At 56.6% G+C, this 18,371-nt stretch overlaps 3 protein-coding genes across 7 annotated transcripts; 1 reads left to right on the top strand and 2 right to left on the bottom strand.

Annotated features, from left to right (window-relative positions):
• Positions 1 to 20: 20 nt before the first annotated feature.
• On the bottom strand, positions 21 to 2,595 carry NDUFB10 (NADH:ubiquinone oxidoreductase subunit B10). Its single transcript, XM_074596710.1, has 4 exons — positions 1,783 to 2,595; positions 988 to 1,126; positions 545 to 684; positions 21 to 242 (listed from the first exon to the last, which is right to left on the bottom strand). Exons 1-4 carry the CDS (start codon positions 1,928 to 1,930, stop codon positions 142 to 144), a joined length of 528 nt encoding a protein of 175 aa, XP_074452811.1. The 5' UTR covers positions 1,931 to 2,595; the 3' UTR covers positions 21 to 141.
• Positions 2,360 to 10,853, top strand: RPL3L (ribosomal protein L3 like). Of its 2 annotated transcripts, none has more exons than XM_074596706.1 (10): positions 2,360 to 2,556; positions 3,416 to 3,608; positions 4,242 to 4,410; positions 5,313 to 5,448; positions 6,579 to 6,765; positions 7,314 to 7,474; positions 7,762 to 7,863; positions 8,508 to 8,603; positions 9,085 to 9,204; positions 10,715 to 10,853. In XM_074596706.1, the coding sequence occupies exons 1-10, from the start codon at positions 2,554 to 2,556 to the stop codon at positions 10,769 to 10,771; spliced, it is 1,224 nt and encodes a 407-aa protein (XP_074452807.1). In that variant the 5' UTR covers positions 2,360 to 2,553; the 3' UTR covers positions 10,772 to 10,853. The 2 variants fall into 2 exon arrangements, with proteins under 2 accessions (XP_074452807.1, XP_074452808.1); XM_074596707.1 differs by lacking the exon at positions 2,360 to 2,556 and adding an exon at positions 2,618 to 2,812.
• On the bottom strand, positions 9,317 to 18,288 carry LOC141747082 (testis-expressed protein 2-like). 4 transcript variants are annotated; one of them, XM_074596704.1, is made up of 12 exons: positions 18,121 to 18,267; positions 15,789 to 16,687; positions 15,428 to 15,628; positions 15,024 to 15,327; positions 14,647 to 14,861; positions 14,281 to 14,454; positions 14,066 to 14,165; positions 13,770 to 13,902; positions 13,525 to 13,662; positions 13,032 to 13,244; positions 12,773 to 12,893; positions 9,317 to 11,971 (listed from the first exon to the last, which is right to left on the bottom strand). In XM_074596704.1, exons 2-12 carry the CDS (start codon positions 16,668 to 16,670, stop codon positions 11,846 to 11,848), a joined length of 2,607 nt encoding a protein of 868 aa, XP_074452805.1. In that variant the 5' UTR covers positions 16,671 to 16,687; positions 18,121 to 18,267; the 3' UTR covers positions 9,317 to 11,845. The 4 variants fall into 4 exon arrangements, with proteins under 4 accessions (XP_074452805.1, XP_074452806.1, XP_074452804.1 ...); XM_074596705.1 differs by having other exon boundaries at positions 14,281 to 14,427; positions 18,121 to 18,260; XM_074596703.1 differs by having other exon boundaries at positions 14,281 to 14,861; positions 18,121 to 18,288.
• Between the last annotated feature and the right edge of the window lie 83 nt (positions 18,289 to 18,371).

Below are 18,371 nucleotides of genomic sequence, written 5' to 3'. Positions count from 1 at the left end.
CTTCAAAGAACGAGTCTAAATTCAGGTTGTATGGCAGATGTCTGGGCTGCACATTTATTGTAGAGGTCAACAGCATCAGAGTTCAAAGAGGCAACATGCACTATTCCACACAAGCACCGTGGGGATGCTAACCATTTAGATCTACTGAGATGCGTTTGCTTGTGCCTTCCTCTCCTCCATCATCCTGTGCTTCTGCTTCATCAGGCACGTCCTTGCATTTCCGTGGACACCAAGATCGCCATCTAAAAAGAAAGTAAATGTCTGAGGAGTGTGCCCCATAGCAGCTAGAAAGAAATAAGCCCCTTTCCATGTGAAGTTGTGGCTGTCCCATCCCTGGAGGTGTTCAAGGCCAGGTTGGACGGGGCTTTAAGCAACCTGGTCTGCTGGGAGGTGCCCCTCACATGGCAGGGGGGTTGGAACTAGATGGTCTTTAAGGTCCACTCCAACCCAAAACATTCTGTGATTCCAAGTCTGGGAAGTGGCTTAAAACCCCCTTTCCCCAGGTGCTGTCACAGCTGCAGCAGATGCGTGCAGTTGTACTCACATCTGTCCTGGTAGGCCTTGGTGACCTGTGCCAGCAGCTCCGCCTCCTTGGCACAGTTCTGGAACTGGTTGGGTCCTTCCCTCTGCTTGCATGCGCCTAGCCTCTCCCGGACGATCTCCACGATTTCCTGATCAACCATCCTGCAGGAAAGATGATAATGGATGCAACCACAGCCAAGAGATGACAGAAAAGCTGAACAATGGGGTGATGACGCCCTGTGGAAGGTCAGCTCTGGGTTTTTACAGGAGAGAGTGGTCTGTCCTGCAGCAGTGCTGTAGGAACCACGCAGTGCAGGAGGATATGTCCTAACGCCACCCTGCTCGGCTCCGGTGTGCTGCAGGGGACAGCAGGACTATGAAATGGAAACTCCATGAAAATGCTGAGAGTTCAAGCCAACTGCTGCGGTTCCCAGGGCTGAGTAACCACAGCAATGACAGCCATACCTGTCCCTCCTCCACTGCGCTTCGGCCTCGAAAAAGCAGAGGTAGTCGCCCTCCAGACACTCGCTCAGGTCGGGCACGCGGCGAAACTTCTGGTGGTAATAGTAGTACTTGTTCTTGGCTTGCTGGCGCTCGATCCACTCTGCAGGGACAGCCCGCTGGTCAGACACCCCCAGTTAGCGAGCGGCAGCACAGCCCCAATGCTGACATGGCCTTGCTGCCCTCCTGGGCTGCACTGCAGCAGCAGGCCCCGCGCGTGTGCAGCTTGGTGTTCCTGGCCCCTGTGTGCCCATCTGTCCCTGTGTCCTTGTCTGTTTCCCATCTCCGTGCGTTCCAGTGTCTGTGCTGTGTCCTTGTCTCTGTGCCGTGTCCCTCTGTCCGTCCCAGTGTCCATGCTGGGTCCTTGTTTGTGTCCCATCTCCCTCTGTCTCTCCATGCTGGGTCCTTGTCCCCCATCTCCTTCAGTCTGTCCCCCTGTCCGTGCTGGGTCCTTGTTTGTGTCCCATCTCCCTCTGTCTCTTCATGCTGGGTCCTTGTCCCCCCCTCCCTGTGTCTGTCCCTGTGTTCATGCTGGCTCCTCGTCTGTCCCCCATCTCCCTGTGTGTCCCGGTGCTTGTGCCCTTGCGTGTCCCATCTCCCCGTGCCTGTCCCGCTGTCCTTGCGTCTTTGTCCCGTACCCCCATGCCATCCCGGAGCCAGACTCCCGCAGCCGTCGGGCACCGCGGAGCGGCGCTAGTGAGGAGGCCCGGCCGCCCCGGGACGGCGGGGGAAGCGGGGGAGGGCTCGGCCCGCCGGTACCTCGGACGAAGGTGACGGGCGCGTCGATGACATAGTTGAAGACGGTCTGAAAGAAGGCGATCGGGTTGGGCACCGACGTGGTCCTCTCGGAGACGGGGGTGCGGGTCGGCGGCACCTTGTACGCCTCCCAGTCGCTGTCCTCCGGCATGGCGGCGGCGGCAGCGGGCCCAGCGGGCGGCGCGAAGAAGATGGCGGCGCCCCACACCACCCCGGCGGCGGGGGACGGCGGCGTCGGAGGGCGCCGCTCCGCGCACGCTCCGCTGTGCCCCGGTGCATGCTGGGAGTTGTAGTCCCGGCAGGGCCGGGCCCCGCCCCGCGGCCCAGCTCAGGCGCCTCAGGCCCCGGCCGGGAGGAGCGGCAGAGCCCGCCCGCACAACCCCATCTATTGCCTCGACGTTTTCCAGTCAGAATCACAAAGTCCTCCTTGGCTGGGCCGATGGAAGGATTTTTAGTCTGTCTCTACCGCTTGCACCGTGCTGAGGGTGCCCACACCTGTGGTATCCCATTAGGAAGCCGTCCTAATTCCTGCCATTCACGTTCAAGTTGTTTAGGAGGGAGAAGTGTAAACCGAGACACCGGCAATTGACCTTTTACCACACCGCAACTGGTACGCCCGACCTGCCAGCTTGGCCCAGCACGAAATGAATATAGCCGCGGGTGAAGCAGGCAGCTAAATTTGTGTCTTCAGACCATCAGCCATCTCAAGTATTAGGCAGGGGAGGCACTTACCGACAGCCTCTTTCTGCGGCTGACCTGGGCTGAAGACGTCCCATGGTTCGTACGGCTGGGCTCTGCTACCTTTCGATTGTGTGCGGAGGGGCAGTCGGCAGGGCTGGGTTACCAGCCACGTCAGCGTAGCTGAAATGGGGTTGAGCTCAACAGAGCTCCACTTGGGCTGGAAAATAAGCTTGGTGGAAAGTGCAGCCCGGTGCCGGGACTCATTTTAACGAGGAGGGAGTTGGAGTAGACGTAGATCTAACCCTTTGCTGCTTGGGCTGACCCCCAGCCCCCCTGCCTTGAAGCCAATCGTGTGAGAAGTTGTCCATGTTTCTAAAGCGCTGTTGCTTTCTCCATGCCTGACTCAGCATGACCTTGCGATTGGGGTTTATATATTTAGCTCTTCTAATTTGGTTTTCAAGGTGCATGTTTAACCTGCGCATGTTCTTATTACTGATTCCTTTGGGCATCCTTTCCTGTTTCTTCTGATCGTTAGCTGTGCTTGTTTGGTACCATTTGCCTTGATGACACAAAGCCCGTGAATTCTGAGCAGGCCCTTTTGGTGCTGCGGAATGCAAAATAAGTCATTATAATTAATATCACAAAAGGGCAGACTTATTAAAGAACATATTTGTCCTTCGAAGTCCTCAAGCAGAAGGACGGAGATCAAATTTTTTTTAGTTAATTGGCATCATTTGTCCAGAAACTTACTAAATTCTTCCATGCACATGATGGAATCTTGAGCAAAATCCCTTCCTGTTAGGAGATATTTCTCTCGTGTTGGAAGCGAGGAAGAGCCCAGAATCCCTCCAGCATTCACTGATGTTAAAGGAGAGATTTCCCATTGTGCTTTGGGTCCTGGCATTTTCTAGGACCTGAAAGTGAAGCTGATCTTTCTTGTTCTTCCTCTCTGCAGTCCCACCGCAAGTTCTCTGCTCCCAGGCATGGCCACCTGGGCTTCCTCCCCCACAAGAGAAGCCGTCGCCACCGAGGGAAGGTGAAGGCATGGCCTAAGGACGATCCCAGCAAACCAGTCCACCTGACAGCTTTTCTGGGCTACAAAGCTGGCATGACGCACACTGTGCGGGAGGTGCACAGGCCTGGGCTCAGTAAGGCTTTGCTGATGGGAGTGGGGAGCCACATCCAGGAGGGAAGTGAGGGAACAGACTTGGTGGTGGGAAAGGCTGCTCCTGGGAATGGGTGGTGGACCAAACAGCTTCCAGGCTATCGCCTGTAATGCCGTCCAGATCTTGGATGGCCAAAGGCCACCTCATGGCCAGCATGAGCTGAACCTGGAGTTCCTGGGAAGTCCCCACACCGGTATGGTGACTGGTGGTTTGTTGTATCCTACTGACAGAAGGATCCTGCAGGGTAACTACGTGACAAACCCTGGGCTTGGAGCGTCTTGCTGGGGAAGTTTATAATGTTACCCTCCAGGATCCCCACAGGATTGGAGCCAAACTCCAGGGCAAGAACCACTGCTTCCACCAGCGGGAGGAAGATGGATTAACGTGTGCTGGGCCACAGGGTCTAGCCTGTTCTGGGGAACAAACCCTGCGTGGTCCTCCAGCAGGGCTTGCGGCCATGGGAGAAGGAAGGGCTGAGGCTGGCTGTGAAAGCAGAGCGCAACTTTGCCCCCAGCACGTTGCTTGCTCGCTGTAGTGGCATGGGCCATGAATGGCTCCAGGGAATGATCCGATCCTAGACGATGCTGAGCACCATTTTCCTTTACTGTCTTGCAGAGATCTCCAAAAGGGAGGAGGTGGAGGCTGTGACCATCATTGAGACCCCCCCGATGGTGGTGGTGGGAGTTGTGGGGTACGTAGAAACACCGAAGGGCTTGAGGAATTTCAAGACTGTTTTTGCTGAGCACATCAGCGATGAGTGCAGACGGCGCTTCTACAAGAACTGGTACGTGCCTCCGTGGCTGGGGAGGGTCCCAGGGGCACTGCAAGTGGGGATTCTCTCACAGCTCTTCCCCGCGGGCTCTCTGTGATGCCCAGCCATTGCAAACAGCTCAGCTACTGGCAGCTGGCCCTGAGGTGGAGTGAAACTGCTATTTATTTAGTCATGCACAGAGATACTGCAAACAGAGATACTGCAAACAGCTTGATGCTGGGAATCAGCATACGCATATGTAAATTTATTCTAATAGTTGAACTGAGTTAGCTCTCTCTACAATATCATATGGCAGCGCATGCTGCAGGTTTGTTTTCCTTTGTGTAGGTCAGGCCCATCTACTCTCCATTAAACTGGAATACTTGAGCTGAGGCACCAAATGAGGGGAGTAAAATCAGATTTGTCAGGGGGAAAATTGATGCAGAACGTGACCCCTGGCCCTTGTAAACTTCAACACCCCAAATCCCACACCAGCAGAGAGGAAAATGGAAACATGAATTTCATAACTGTAGGAATCGTGTCTCCTGTAAAAGTGCCGTTGAGATCCACCCACCACATGCCTCTGATCCCTGTCGGAGCCTGTTTTCTCCTTTCTCCACTTAGCTCGGATTTTGTGCTTGTATTTTGATGGCACTGCGCCAGTCAGTGGGAGACAACTGGATTCCTCATGCAAAGAGGTTTGAATTACCAGCCCGTTTTCGCAGCTCATTATTCACTTTCCTCTTCCCACCTCAAAGCCCTGTGTCATGGCCCCAGCAGCCAGGCGAGGTTTGGGTACCCACAGGTACTTTGTGCCTCTGGGGAAGTGTCTGGCAAGGTGATCGGTCCCCCCACGCTGTGCTGCGTCAGGGCATAGCGATGTGCAGAAGCACTTCACCATCAGTTCTGCTGGATGATAAACACCTTTGTTGTAGGCACAAGAGCAAGAAGAAGGCGTTCACCAAGTACTGCAAGAAATGGCAGGATGAGGATGGCAAAAGGCAGCTGGAGAAGGATTTTGCCGCTATGAAAAAGTACTGCAAGGTCATTCGTGTCATTGTGCACACGCAGGTCAGAGCCTCACTCTGGGGGGTGGGCATGGGGGGCTCGGGGTCTTCGTCAGCTGGGGAGCAAGGTGAGGGCTTGGGAGCCAGGATTATGGGGGGTGTCTTGGAGGGGTGACAGGAGGCTGAGCAGGCAGACGCTGGTCAGAGGGTGTGGACAGGGTATGCAGGCAATGTGAGGTGCTGGCTGACCTTTCCAGCTACCTCCTGACACCAACCCTGTCCCCTGCTGGGGGATTGCTGGAGGGGGCTGTGGCTCTGGCACTCTGGGGAGCCCATACACCCCGTGGAGGACAGCAGACTTTGCACAGAGCCTCAGCAGGTGGTGAGCCCGGTGTCAGCAAGGGACCTTAGGCCCCATGATCACCTCAAATTAGCAACTGGTGTCAAATGTTTGAGCAAAAATAACCCATGGGCAGGCACAGTTTTGCCAGATGCTGTTTGCTGGATCCACAGGGCCCATTTTCATGCTGATCCCTCGAGTAAATGGCTGCTTTGTAGTCTGGGGCAGAGCTAAACTGGCTTAAGGCTTCACTTCTGGCTGGCACAGATCCTCACAGTCCTGCTGTGGCGATTTGGCAGGGGCTTTGCACAGGGAGCTGGGGCTGGGAGAGAGCAGAGGCACCTCTTGGTGAGAACTAGAAATAACTGCTCAGTCCGGAGGCAGAGGTTGAACATGACCAAAGGAGAGGTGCTGACTCTGGGTCAGAGCACAGAGCTGCATCCTGGCTGGTCACAGTGTTCAGCCTCAGACGGTGCTCTGGTGATGGGCTCCTCTGGGGCATTTACCATGGCTACTACTACTCTGCTTAACTCTTGGGGTAGGATGAGGCTGGCCTGCTGCTATGCTCCCTGGAGAGAGGGTGTGCATCAGCTCCTGCCTTGAATGGGAGCACTGGGAGATGGGGTGGTTGACCTCAAAGACAAGGAGCTGGGTCCAAGAGATATGTAGGCATGCTGACCCGGGTCACTGGCTGTTATGAAAGGGGTTGACAGTGTGGCAGGGAGAGGTGGTGAAGAGTTGGCCCTGCTTGCCCCCCGTGCCCCCCACAAGTGGTGAGTGGTGCAACCCTGCCCTCATGTTCATGCACGGGAGGTGAGGGGCAACATTTTTCCCTAATGCACTATCTAATGCAGATGAAGCTGCTCCCACTACGGCAGAAGAAGGCCCACGTGATGGAGATCCAGCTGAATGGCGGGACGGTGGCTGAGAAGGTTGACTGGGTTCGTGAGAGGCTGGAGAAGCAGGTTTCCGTGCATAATGTCTTCAGCCAGAATGAGATGATTGATGTCATTGGCGTGACCAAGGGGCATGGGGTGAAAGGTACAGAGCAGGGAGACCCTTGCCAGGGGCTTGGTTCTGTCCTCATATGGCACTGCCCATAATGTAGTGTTGGGGGAGGGGAGTGTTAGCCATGCTGAAAAACCACCAACTTATTGCACAGGGAGTAGCAAAGAGCCTCTGGACCTCAATAATGTCATGCAGTTCCATTGTAGCAGAGCTTGGTTTCCTTAATTTCAGTAAGAGCCATGTTTTCTGCTGTGCCTAGAGTCCTCCCAGAAGGCTCGGAGGCAGTGTGAGTACGTAAAGCCACTGCACTTCTCACAAACCCCACGTATGTGGAGGTGTGGATGTTTCTATGCGTGTGCGTGGATGTGCTCAGCAGGAACATATCACAGTCTGATCAGATCCATGGGAAGTGAGAACAGTTCTGTGCTCTGGCCTCTCATGGTGGTGACAGCTCTTGGTCTCTTTCCAACATGGTGTCTTCCAAGAATTGCAGAATGATGAGACTTTCCCTCCCCCACCACTCAAACACCAGCCTTGAATCTCCCCAGTGGTCTCACTGCTTTGTCTGGTCACACTTCCAGGGGTGACAAGCCGTTGGCACACTAAGAAGCTCCCCAGGAAGACACACAAGGGCTTACGCAAAGTTGCCTGTATTGGAGCCTGGCACCCAGCCCGGGTTGGCTACTCCATTGCTCGGGCTGGCCAGAAGGGCTACCACCACCGCACGGAGATCAACAAGAAGGTATGGCCCAGATGGGCTTCCTCAGAGCACCACTGCGCCTTTCTGTCTTCCTTCCCCCCATGCTGTCACCATCCTTCTTTGCATGGTGGCCTCTGTCCCCACCAGCTTCTCAGATGTTTCCCTAGAGATCTGCAGTGCTGCTGTTCTCCATGTCTTTGCTGGTGCTTTTTCCCTGCTCAAGGGACACATCACAGGGGGCGCACCTTGGTAAAAAACACATCCTCCTTGTGACGTCCTTCACTGAGGGGGTGGGAAAGTCACCATCTCAATTTCCTTTCCCTTCCTAGATTTACCGCATTGGCCATGGGATCCACGTGGAGGATGGCAAAGTGGTGAAGAACAATGCCTCGACGCACTACGATGTCACGGAGAAGACCATTACACCGCTGGTAAGGGCTGAGGGGGTAACGGGGCCGTGACTGGCCCTGGCTACAGGAATCTGAAGTAATTCCTTGGCTGGAGACAACTGTGTAGGAAATTATTTGAAGGGAATTCACTGAAAGAAATGCAGTGATTCCTTTCCTTACATTTTGGACATGGAAAACCATCTCTGTGAGGTGTTTTTTTAGGCCCATTGGTATACCCCAACATTTCATTTTCAGCTGATAAGCTGGGCAGAAACTGACAACTTTGTTTAAAAAGAAAAAAAAAACTATAAGTGACATTAAAAATCTGATACTTAACAGATAAATATTTGTTACTTGGTTTAAAAATTCACTTTTGCTTAGTAAAAACTGTTAGCTTGGGAATCTAGTCAGCTCTGCTTTCTGTTCACCCACATCCTCTGGGGTAGGAAGCAGGTTTGCTGGTTCCTCAGTTCTTGGGGAGTGCTCCTTAGCTGGGATCATGCGGTCAGTGTGGCTGACGTGCTCTGGTTGTCCTGAGCAGGCAACCTGAAGCGTGCAGAGTGTCGTTAGCTGGAAGTTAACTGTCAGTCACTACCTTCTCCTTCCCTAGAAAAAGCCACCTGTGGACACATCTGCTCCCATCCAGCTCTCCTGCCTGCCAACCTTCTCTCTGCCTCTCCCCACAGGGTGGCTTTCCTCACTATGGGGAGGTCAACAATGACTTCCTCATGCTGAAGGGCTGCGTCATGGGCACAAAGAAGCGTGTGCTCACCCTCCGTAAGGTGAGAGTAGCTCTGGGGAGAGATGGGCTGTAGATTCACCGCAGACAGATTCACCACGTTGAGAATGCCACTGCCTCCAAATGTTGGTCAGGGAGACTGGTCAGGTTACAGAGGGCGTGTGGCGCATGAGCAAGGTGCTCAGCGAGACCATTCGCAGTTAGGTTGTTTGCGGCAGCGTGCAGGCAGATGTGCTCTCTCTGGAGACAGCAAGCCTGTGTGGCTGCCGTGGGAAACCTTGGCCACAAGCAGACTGTGAGGAAATGAGTGAGTTGAGTGAAGAGCAGGCTCATTTCGGAGCTGCTCTGCAATCCAAGGCATCACCTGCCACCTGAGCACCAGGGCATTTCTCTGAGAAGGCAGATTTTCCTGGAGCTATTTTCTCATGGATGCACCTAGGATATTTCAACCCTGCTTCCATCAGAGCAGATGTCCAGATTTGCTGTAAAGATATGCCTGATGCATTGTAACTCCTCTTCTCCAGTCCCTTCTGGTGCATACAAGCCGCCGGTCTCAGGAAGCCATTGAACTCAAATTCATTGATACTACCTCCAAGTTTGGCCACGGCTGCTTCCAGACAGCTCAGGAGAAGCGGGCTTTCATGGTGAGTTACGCTCTGCGCCGGCTCCAGCTCCTGGGCCATGCTTGCAGCTGGGGCTAAAGCAACTGATTGACTCCAACCAAGCATCTGCTTCTCGATATAACAAGAGCCAAATGAGTGATCAGGACTGTCTTGCATAAAAGGCAGGCATGAATTCAGTTCACACAGTAGATATTATGCTAAGGAAGAACATGATGGTTGTGCGAGTGATCCAAGACAACCCAACTAGCAAATAATATACCATATGGCCAACCAGTTTCCATTCACCACAGGATGTTTTAAACAAGCAGTTAACTTGGCAGGCACTGCCTTGGACATATGGTCCCTTTCACCCGTAATTGTGCACGTCTTTGATTTGTTTGGAATGATTTATAACTTTAATGTTCTTAAGAGGAAAAGGTTGGGTCAAATTCAGTCACAAATTTGTGATTCTTTTGTCAAGAAGCTTTCAAAAAGGCCGAGCAGTATATTTTTCTTAAACCTAGAGCAAAAAAAAAATAAATTAAATAAATCCAAAACAAGCAGAGTTTCCTGAATAGTTTTGCAACCTACTCCAGGCTGGTGCATAAGTCTGAATGTGAAATTGAGGAAGTGTTAAGTAAGCCAGGCCATCAGCCAGCAGAAATTAAAGAAACAACTGCCTGGATACCACGCAGACGTAATCCGGGTCTGGATCTGGCCTGTCAGCTAGAAATCCCATGTGAAACAGGCTAAGCCTCCTGAGCCCTGGGAAGAGGGATTGGCTGTGCAGTGCCTTTGCAGAGCTCTTTAGAGGTTAAGCTGTTTTCCTTTATCTCAGCTTGTTCTGCGTTCTGCTCTTGCTGTCGCTGCAAGTCCTGAGTAGCCGTGACGTAGACTTTAGTGACAGGAGGTGGTTTTACCTGCTTGCAGATGTTTTCTTTGCCATTTTCTACTGTGGGGTGAGAGTTTCCCCCATGTATACTGTGGCAAAACTTTACATTTGGCTGGAAGTAGAGGCAGGTAAATAATTCTTGCCATCTGCTCCCATAGGACTTACTTGGTCCGAGACAACCCCATTTCTTAGCTGGTGGAAAGCCCTCAGGCTATTTTGAGTCGGCTGATGAGGATCTGTGCCTTTGGCTGTTGGAGGCCTTGCCTCCTCCAGGGCTCATCCACCACAGCGGGCTCCTGATAGCGTTCGTCAGCACAATTAGCGCTCCCCTCCATGCCCCCTGACTGCAGGCCAGCCCGCCTGGCTGGGAGCAGGTCATTCATTGCCGCTCTGGCTGCTTTTGTGCTGTCCAGAGAAACAAACTCCTTGTGCAAGGGCAATGATGTTCTGCTCCTCTTTCCTGCAGGGCTAGGGAAGCCCCTGGGGTGGCTAGTCAATGGTGGCACAGAGGTCCCAGCTGGAGAGCAGAGACCAGGAGCAGCCTTGCACAGCAGAAAGGGGCCAGAGCTGCAGTTCCGCTCCATGCAGCTCGCATGCGGTCTTGTAGGCCAGGTTTGCCTGCCACTAACACTGACAGCTGTCCTCTCTGCTCTCTTCCAGGGCCCTCAGAAGAAACACTTGGTGAAAGGGAAGCCAGGAGTGCAGGAAGAGCCGTAAGGATTGAGATATGCAAGGCTGCATAACTGGTTGCCTTCAATAAAAAGGCTTCAAGCCATGCCTGTGGCCTGTCTTCCTTCGGGAGGGGTGTCTTGCCTGTATTCAGTGCTGCCTGTGGGCAGTAGTGTGTCCTTGAGGCTCCTCAGCAGGTGAGGATGGGACAAGTAGCACTTGGGGCTGGCCCATTTGGACAGGGACTAACTGGGACAGCCAAGTGTCTGCTCTGTCCTCTGGGTCCTCCCTTCCCCTTGCTCAATTAATTTTTTCCCACTGCCTGCATTCACCCAAACCATGGTGAACACTCCCCTTCCTCTCTTCCGAAGGAGAGCAGAGCAGGTACCAGCACTTCTGCCCCAGTCTCCGCTGTCAGTACAGGCCCTCCCCGTTACCTGCCTCTGCCCAGTCTCATTGACCATCTCTCACCTCACTGCCCCTCACACACGCACACCCAGGCACTCCTTTGGCTGGGCTGAAAGTATGACCTGTGGACTTCTCTTTGCACAAAGCCCCACGATCCCAGCCAGCATCCTCAGCAGATGTGGGAACTTGTGTACGAGAAGATGGGTGCTAGGTAAGACTGGGCAGTGATGGGTTTATTCATATTTTGGACTCATTTCCCACCCATGTTTTCCATGCAGTCCAGCTGCGGGGAGGGTGTGATGTGTTTTGGAGCTGTGATGTCTTGGATCAGCGATGATCACAACTCCTTCAGTGCAGAACCGGTCTGGGCGTCCTGCTTCCTCTTTGGGAACCAGACAGTGGAAAGCCCAGCCCTCCGCTGGTCCAGAGCTGCCCACTTGACCAGGAGTCCTGGGAACCTGGTAGGACGTGCATGAAGTTCTTGGGTCTCCAGCAAACCCGTTTCCTTGGGTCTGGTTCTGCTCTGAACGTGTGCTTGCAGTATTTAAGGAGGAGGCTCATCTACATAAGTGCTGAGGATGAGATGAACCGAGAAGCTCAGACCCCACGGCATAGCCCTGGGTGCGGTCAGTGACCAGGCCCTGGCTGGCTCCGTGTCCCAGCAAGGTCCCTGAGCTCTGTGCAGTGTCTCTGCCCTCCCCGTGGGGCTGTGCTTCAAGGCCTCTTCTCTCCCCTGGCTGGTAGGTCTCTGGGCGGTCCCCCAGTGGGTGGCTGAGGATCCAGGCCAGAGTGCATAATGGGAATGATGAGATCGTCCATGTTTGGCATCACCAAAATTTTCTGAAAAGAGGAATCCAGAATAAAAAGTAAGTGGTTTTGAATACCACTACCTGACTGGTGACACATCTGCCTGGAAGTGGCTTTGGCAGGAGCAACAGGAGCTCCGGTCAGAGACCAGGACTGAACAGAAGGTCCTGGGCTCCCATCCCCTCATCAGCAGCTGACTGTGCCTGGCCCTAGGGGATTACCAGCTCTGGATATCTCAGGGTGGGGGCAAGCAGGAACAGTTTTTCTTTGGGCAAGCAGGAGCAGTTCTTCTTTGCCCTGTCCACCTCTATGGCTTCAAGGGTGGTCAAGGCAGAGGGCAGGGACCAGAACTTTGAAGGCATTCAAATGGCAGCTCTTTGGGGGGATTTGGGTACCCAAATATCTGTGGGGACATTTCTGCTTTTTGTCTAGAGGTCTCAAAGGTGAGAGGCAGAAAACAAACCAGCAGGAATCTTGTGATGTATCGTACACCTCCCAGACATCCCAAAACCAGAGTGGATGGGTGAATTCATCCCTTCTGAGGGGTATCTCCCTGGGACTTGCTGACTTTCCTGATCCCCCCTGCTTGGGGCAGGGCTGCACATACTGGGAGGAAACAGCTTTTCCTCAAGCACTGTAGTGCTCAGAGCACCAGCGCTTGGAGTTAGTACCCAGGTCATGTTTCTTGACTATCCCAAGCTGCCAGACCAGGTCAGATGTTGGGTTTTTGTAGAGCTAACCCTGGCCCAGATTGAGGGCTGATTATCCCTGATCGCGGTAATGCCTGTGCTTCTGCTGAGCCCTTTAACAGTCCCAAACTTTCGTGACAGGCACCTGAAATTCATGCTGCAGCTTCTTCTCAATCCACTCAGTGACATGGAGGAACGTCACCTCCCGCTCGCCCAGCTTTGGGCGCACCTTCAGCTCCAGCTGGGGCGGGACTCGGAAGCTGTACCTGTGAGGGGAAAGGAAAGAGGCAGAAACCATCATGTCCTGAAGCCCCAGAGCTGGCTCCTTGGCTGAGCCACCGGAGCAAGGGGAGCTGGAAGGAGGATTCACATGGGTCCCGCATGGGAGGAAGGAGGGCTGGTACCAGATACGGTCCGTTGGCGGCGGGGGGATGTTCACGGCCAAGGTCCCTGCCAGCTCCTGCACCTCCACCGTCAGCAGCAGTGGCGTGTTGGAAACCTCCTCGATCTTCTTTTTGATGAACTCGTTTTCAGTGGCCTTCTGGAAGTACTTGGACTTGGCGATCTTATCCACGAAGCGCAGGATCTTCCGGCTTGTGCTGTTACCGCTGATGTGGCTAAAGCGAGGGGAGCCGCAGCTCCACAGCGGGGTGAGACCCAGAACCACGCTGGGTTTCGGCACCCCCCAGCCATCTGCCATGAGCACCCCCCAGCCATCTGCCATTAGCACCCCGCGGGGACAGGAGTCCCCTGTGAAGGGCTGCCATGGTGTGCCAGCGTGCCTCTGTGTGCCTTCCCGGGGCAACCGGCGCCGAGTCCCTGTGCCAGCGCAGTGCTGTGCCTCCCCCAGCGTCTCCCCATCCGCCCCCACAGTGCAGTCCCCAAACAGCCCCTTACCCCTCAGTGCCGGGTGGTGGGACCCTCTCCCCCAGGGCTCCCATGGGCTCTGCAGTAGCGACGTCTTCCTCATCAGAGGAGCCGGCGCTGGATGACTCCGCGTCGCTGTCTGCCAGCAGGATCAGCCGTGGCCTGGCCCTGCGAGCGCAGGGAAGCATCAGGGGGGTGCCCTGGGTCCAGCACCCTCTCGCCTTGCTCAGGCATGAGGAGGAGGGGGATGAAACCCAGCCATGCAATCTCCTTACCCCTCTCCGCCTGTCTCTGCTGGGCCGCTCTCCTCAGCAGCGCTCTCCTTCCCCAGCTTGCAGAGGTTCATCTTCGTCTCAAGTGTCATCTGCAACGAGCTGCTGTAGGTGACTTCCATGTCCACCCAGAGCCCTGCCGGGGAGAGGGATGGGGCAAGCCCCTGTCAGAACTGCAGGGGACAAGGGCTGCTCATGTGCCTGCCAAAACCTCCCTGCTTCAGGGGCCGGGCTGGCACCTCAATAACAGCTGCTGTGGAGCCAGCCCTGGGGTCCCTGTCGCTCTGCAGGGCTCTTACCTCGGTCATTGACAGTGGGGCTGGAGGCACTGAGGATTGAGGGGATGGATGTGCCCATGTCCAGCTCCGTCAGCGTCAGCTCATTCATGAAATATGGGAGCTGATGGAGGGAAACCACACGTGGATGGTCACCGCAGCCTGGCACCCGCCATGGGGCCCCAGGGATGGGACGGGACTCTTCCGAGTGCTCCTCTTCTGGTGCTCCTGCCTCTCACCTTGATCTTGCTCAACTTCTTCTGGATCTTGTTGGACACTTGCTCGGCCCAGTATGGCTCCCGGAGGAAGTCCCAGAAGATGCGCCCCACCAGGGCGTTCATCCAGGCCATGCATGGCTCACTGCGCCTGGCTGGGTCCTCACCGAGCTGCGGAGGGACAGAAGCCGCGAGCCCCTGGAGCGAGGTGGCGCCATGAGTGGTGGGACCCGCTGGCTGGGCGCTCCCCTGCACTGTGGCTTGGCTGCTCAAACCGCGGTGCCAGGAGGGAGGAGACGAACCACAGGACTGGAAGTGGCTGCACACAGGGTCCGTCAGCCCCCGCTTAGCCTCGTGTTCTGCTCCCAGTGCTGGATTTGTCCCACTCACCTTGGTGGGCGTGGGGCTGCCCAGTGCTCCGTGAGAGGGGCTCTGGTCCGGGCTGCCCCCCGCCTGCGCTGGCACAAATCGGGCCATGTAGGTGCTGTAATCCAGGAAAATCTGTTGTACGCTTCCCTCCAGGTCCTTGGACGGGATGGCGGAGGGGATGTCCTCGGCACTGCCTCCACTGCTGCTGCCGCTGCTCTGCGGAGCTGGTCCCACGCCTGGGGACAGGAGGATATGAGGTCAGGATGGCATGAGAGCCGACGTGCTGCCTGGCCGTGATGGATGTGTGATGACATGCTGTGATGCACATGTGGTGACATGCAGCTCCCACCCCGGATCAGTCCCAGCACAGAGCAGAGGCCATGATGGCTGCTTCTCACCTCCCCTGGCTTCTCCGTGGCTGCTGCTGGGGGTCCCACGGGAGGCTCGCACGAGGTGCTGGTACCACTCCTCCTTCTCCCTCCCCGTTCGCCCAAAGAGGTACAGGCACCTCTCCCTGCAGTCCCCGGGGACGTCCTGCCCCGGCACCGACACCTTCTTCGTCCCTTCATCCCTCTGCAGCTCCGCATCGTGCTCCTCACTGCTTCTGCACTCCATGTCTGCTGGATCAGGGAGGAGGATGCAGATGGGGTATTTCTTGTTCCACATCCGCTTTCGGGCCAGGCTGGGGGGGCAGAGGAAGACCTGCAACACCAGGAGTGGTGGTGAGGTCAGGACACTGGGGGTGCCCACAAGGGGAGAGTCCCCACTCCCACGGGAGGGTCCTTTGCCCTGCCGGACTCACCTTGGCATCAGTCAGGTCGTAGTAGCGGTGGCTGATGAAGACGGCGTCAAGGATTTCCTCCTCGAAGGTGGCTCGGCGCGGGATGTTGCTCTTGGGGTAGGAGAGCTTGAGGGTGGCCCCGTCCAGCGTAGCGAGCACCGAGTGCGTCAGCGAGGGGTGGAAAAGCTCGGGGTCGTAGACGTGCAGCTGGTTCATCCAGCCCTGGGTGGGAGGAGAGGGAGCCGGCTGCTTCCCGCTGTGCCTTAAGGGATGGCAGCCTGCACCCGCCGGGGGCTCGGCACCCCCTCAGTGCTGCACCCCGAGCCCCGGGCTCCCCTCCAGCTGCCACCCAGCTCCCCATCCCGGACCACCCCTCTCCTACCTGGAGGTGGTGGGTTTCCCATGGCTCCCCCACGAGCAGCTCGGGGCGCAGGCGGCCCCGTGGTACCCGTGCCATCGGCGGAGGCTTTGGCATGAAGAGGAGGATGGCGAGGAAGCCCAGCACCAGCCCACAGATGAGCCCCAGGCAGAGGCCGGCGGCGTAGGGTGGCAGCGGCAGGATGAAGTAGCCGTAGGCGAGGAGGGCGACGGAGGCGAGGGCTCTGCCTGGCACCGTGCCCCCCGGCCGTGCTGGCGGTGGCTCCTCGGGGGTTGGCAGCTGGGGCTCAGCATCCCTCTGTGCCACCTCCACCACCTGGATCACGTCCCCGTAGGAGCAGATCTCATAGCGGCAGTTCAGGGTGGGCTCCCAGGGGCTCCAGTCCCGTACCCGGCGTCCCCCAGCCCCATGGCCCCCCGTCTCCTGACCCCTGGTGCCCGCTTTTGCCCGGGACATGGGGCTGCTCTCCTCGGCCATGAGCCGGCTGAGCCGGCTGAGGGGCTCCTGCACGGCCTCCGACAGCCGTCTCTTGGTGTCCTCCAGCCTGGCCTCCCGCAGCCGGAGCAAGGCAGCGCGGCTCTCTGACGGGGATACGCTGGGGGAGGACGGGGCCGTGCGGGACTTGGCTGGGCTCAGCCGGGGCTGGGGGGCCCGTGGGAGGTCAGCCAGGAGCATCCCCCCGGGCTGGGGCGAGGGGAGAGGTTTCATGTCCCCATCCATGGCGAAAATGAGCCCGCAGCCATCCTGGCTGCCGCCGTCCTCCCTGTTGCCGGTGGGATGGAGCGTTAGCCCATCGGTGTCCCCGCACCGAGGTGAGCCCGGGGACGGTGCCAGGGTTGGAGAGGCGTCTGCTGCCACCGCAGCCTGGTCTGCCATCGCTCGCATTGCCGACGGTGCTGGTGCTGCCGAAGGAATGGGAGGAGGCAGCTCAGCTCCGTGCCACCTCAAGGCATAGCATGTCCCTGCCCCGATCCTGCCTTGCCCGTCAGCATCACCATGAGCCACCGAGCAGGAGCGGGGTGCCCCCGGGGACCCCATCACTGTGGGCTGGGCACCTTCCAGACTATTTCGGGATGCCCTTGGGGCCATGGAGCTGCCAGTGGATGGGCAGCTCATGGCTCTCCCTGTGCTTCCTGGCAGGGGTGGGATGGAGAAGGCACCAGGGCAAGACGAGCTCAATGACAGCTTGCGGAGAACTGCTTGTGTAACAAGGATAAACCTCAGCCAGGCAATTAGCAACGGGGCCTCCGAGAACCCGGAGCCCTGAGCCAGGTCTGCAGCGAAACAAGGGGGATTTTCCCGCACCAGGACATTACGTTGGTCCCAGCGCAACAGTGGGGGCTGTGAGGAGGGATGCAACGCCAGGAGGCAGGACTCTCTGACTCCTCTAAATGTTTCTGGCTTAGCCAACAGTGGTTTGGCCCTTGCTTAATGCATTGCATGAACCTGAAATAAAGCAAGCCCGAGCTGCGGCCCCAGTTCAGTTGTGCGGATGGATGCTCTGCAAACAGGGGGTTGGTAATCTCTGTTTTTACTGGAGGCACGCAAAAGTTTTCCTAACACATAAAGTTTCTGCAGCCCTGAGGGTGTTCATGGCCATGGCAAAGTGTTGCCCCGTCCCCAAATGCCACCGTGATCCCTCCATTGCTGCGCTCCTGCCAAAGGCCCCCTTCCCCTCGCAGCATCCCTGCGGCAGGAGCGGGGACACTGTCCCAGGGGAGCCGGGGCTGAGCAGGACGTTGCCGCTGGCGGATGCTGCCCCTGGGACTGCCTTACGCCCGGCATCCGCGTCGCCCTGGATCTTCAAAGCACTTCACTGCCACGAATTAATTACAGGCTGTGCCGCAGCTGCCTCCAGCCTCGTTTATATAATCTCACGCTTTGTGGCTTTTGCTTTGCTTCAGATTTACGGGAGCCACTTGTTAACCCTAAATATAACCGGCAGGTGATTACCGGGGTGGTACCCAGCACCTGCAAAAACCCTGGCTGTGGGACTGGCGCCATCCAGCCCATGGGCAACACTGCTGGCACTGCCGGCACTGCCGCACCACCGGCACCCTCTGGCAGACAGAGTGGTCCAGGGCACCGCGCAAAGCACTGAAACACCAAAACGGGGAGTGAGCAGAAGAAAACGAGCAATAGATCTGGGCCTGAGAAGGGACCCCTTTCCTGACACCACAGACCCACCACCTCCCAGCCAAGCACAACAGGTGGGAGACAGTTGGGACCCCCACTTGCCCCTCATCATGCAGGTTTCCCAGTGGCCCCATGCCACCGCCATCCCCAGCATCCCCAGTGCTGCCCATCGCCCTCCCCAGCCCTCCTCTGTGCCTACCAGAAAGCCCTGGGGCTGGTCCTTGGCTGGTCCTGCCTGGCCACCGCTCCCCGTCCGCGCCGGGTTAGGGGGACACCAGCTCCCCTGTGCTTAGCGAGAGCTCGGCACTCCGCTCCGCCGTGCCTGGCTTTTGGTTACCACCACTCCGGTATTTGTGGGTTTTAAAAGCTAAAAAAAAGAAGACTGTTTCCTGAGAGACCATTAGCACAGTGGAAGACGGAGATAATAATAGCCTGGGTTTGTATGGGAGT

The sequence above is a fragment of the Larus michahellis genome, chromosome 8 (genome assembly GCF_964199755.1).
Source record: "Larus michahellis chromosome 8, bLarMic1.1, whole genome shotgun sequence".
Taxonomy (NCBI): Eukaryota; Metazoa; Chordata; class Aves; order Charadriiformes; family Laridae; genus Larus; species Larus michahellis.
This window is presented reverse-complemented; position numbering and strand designations above follow the sequence as displayed.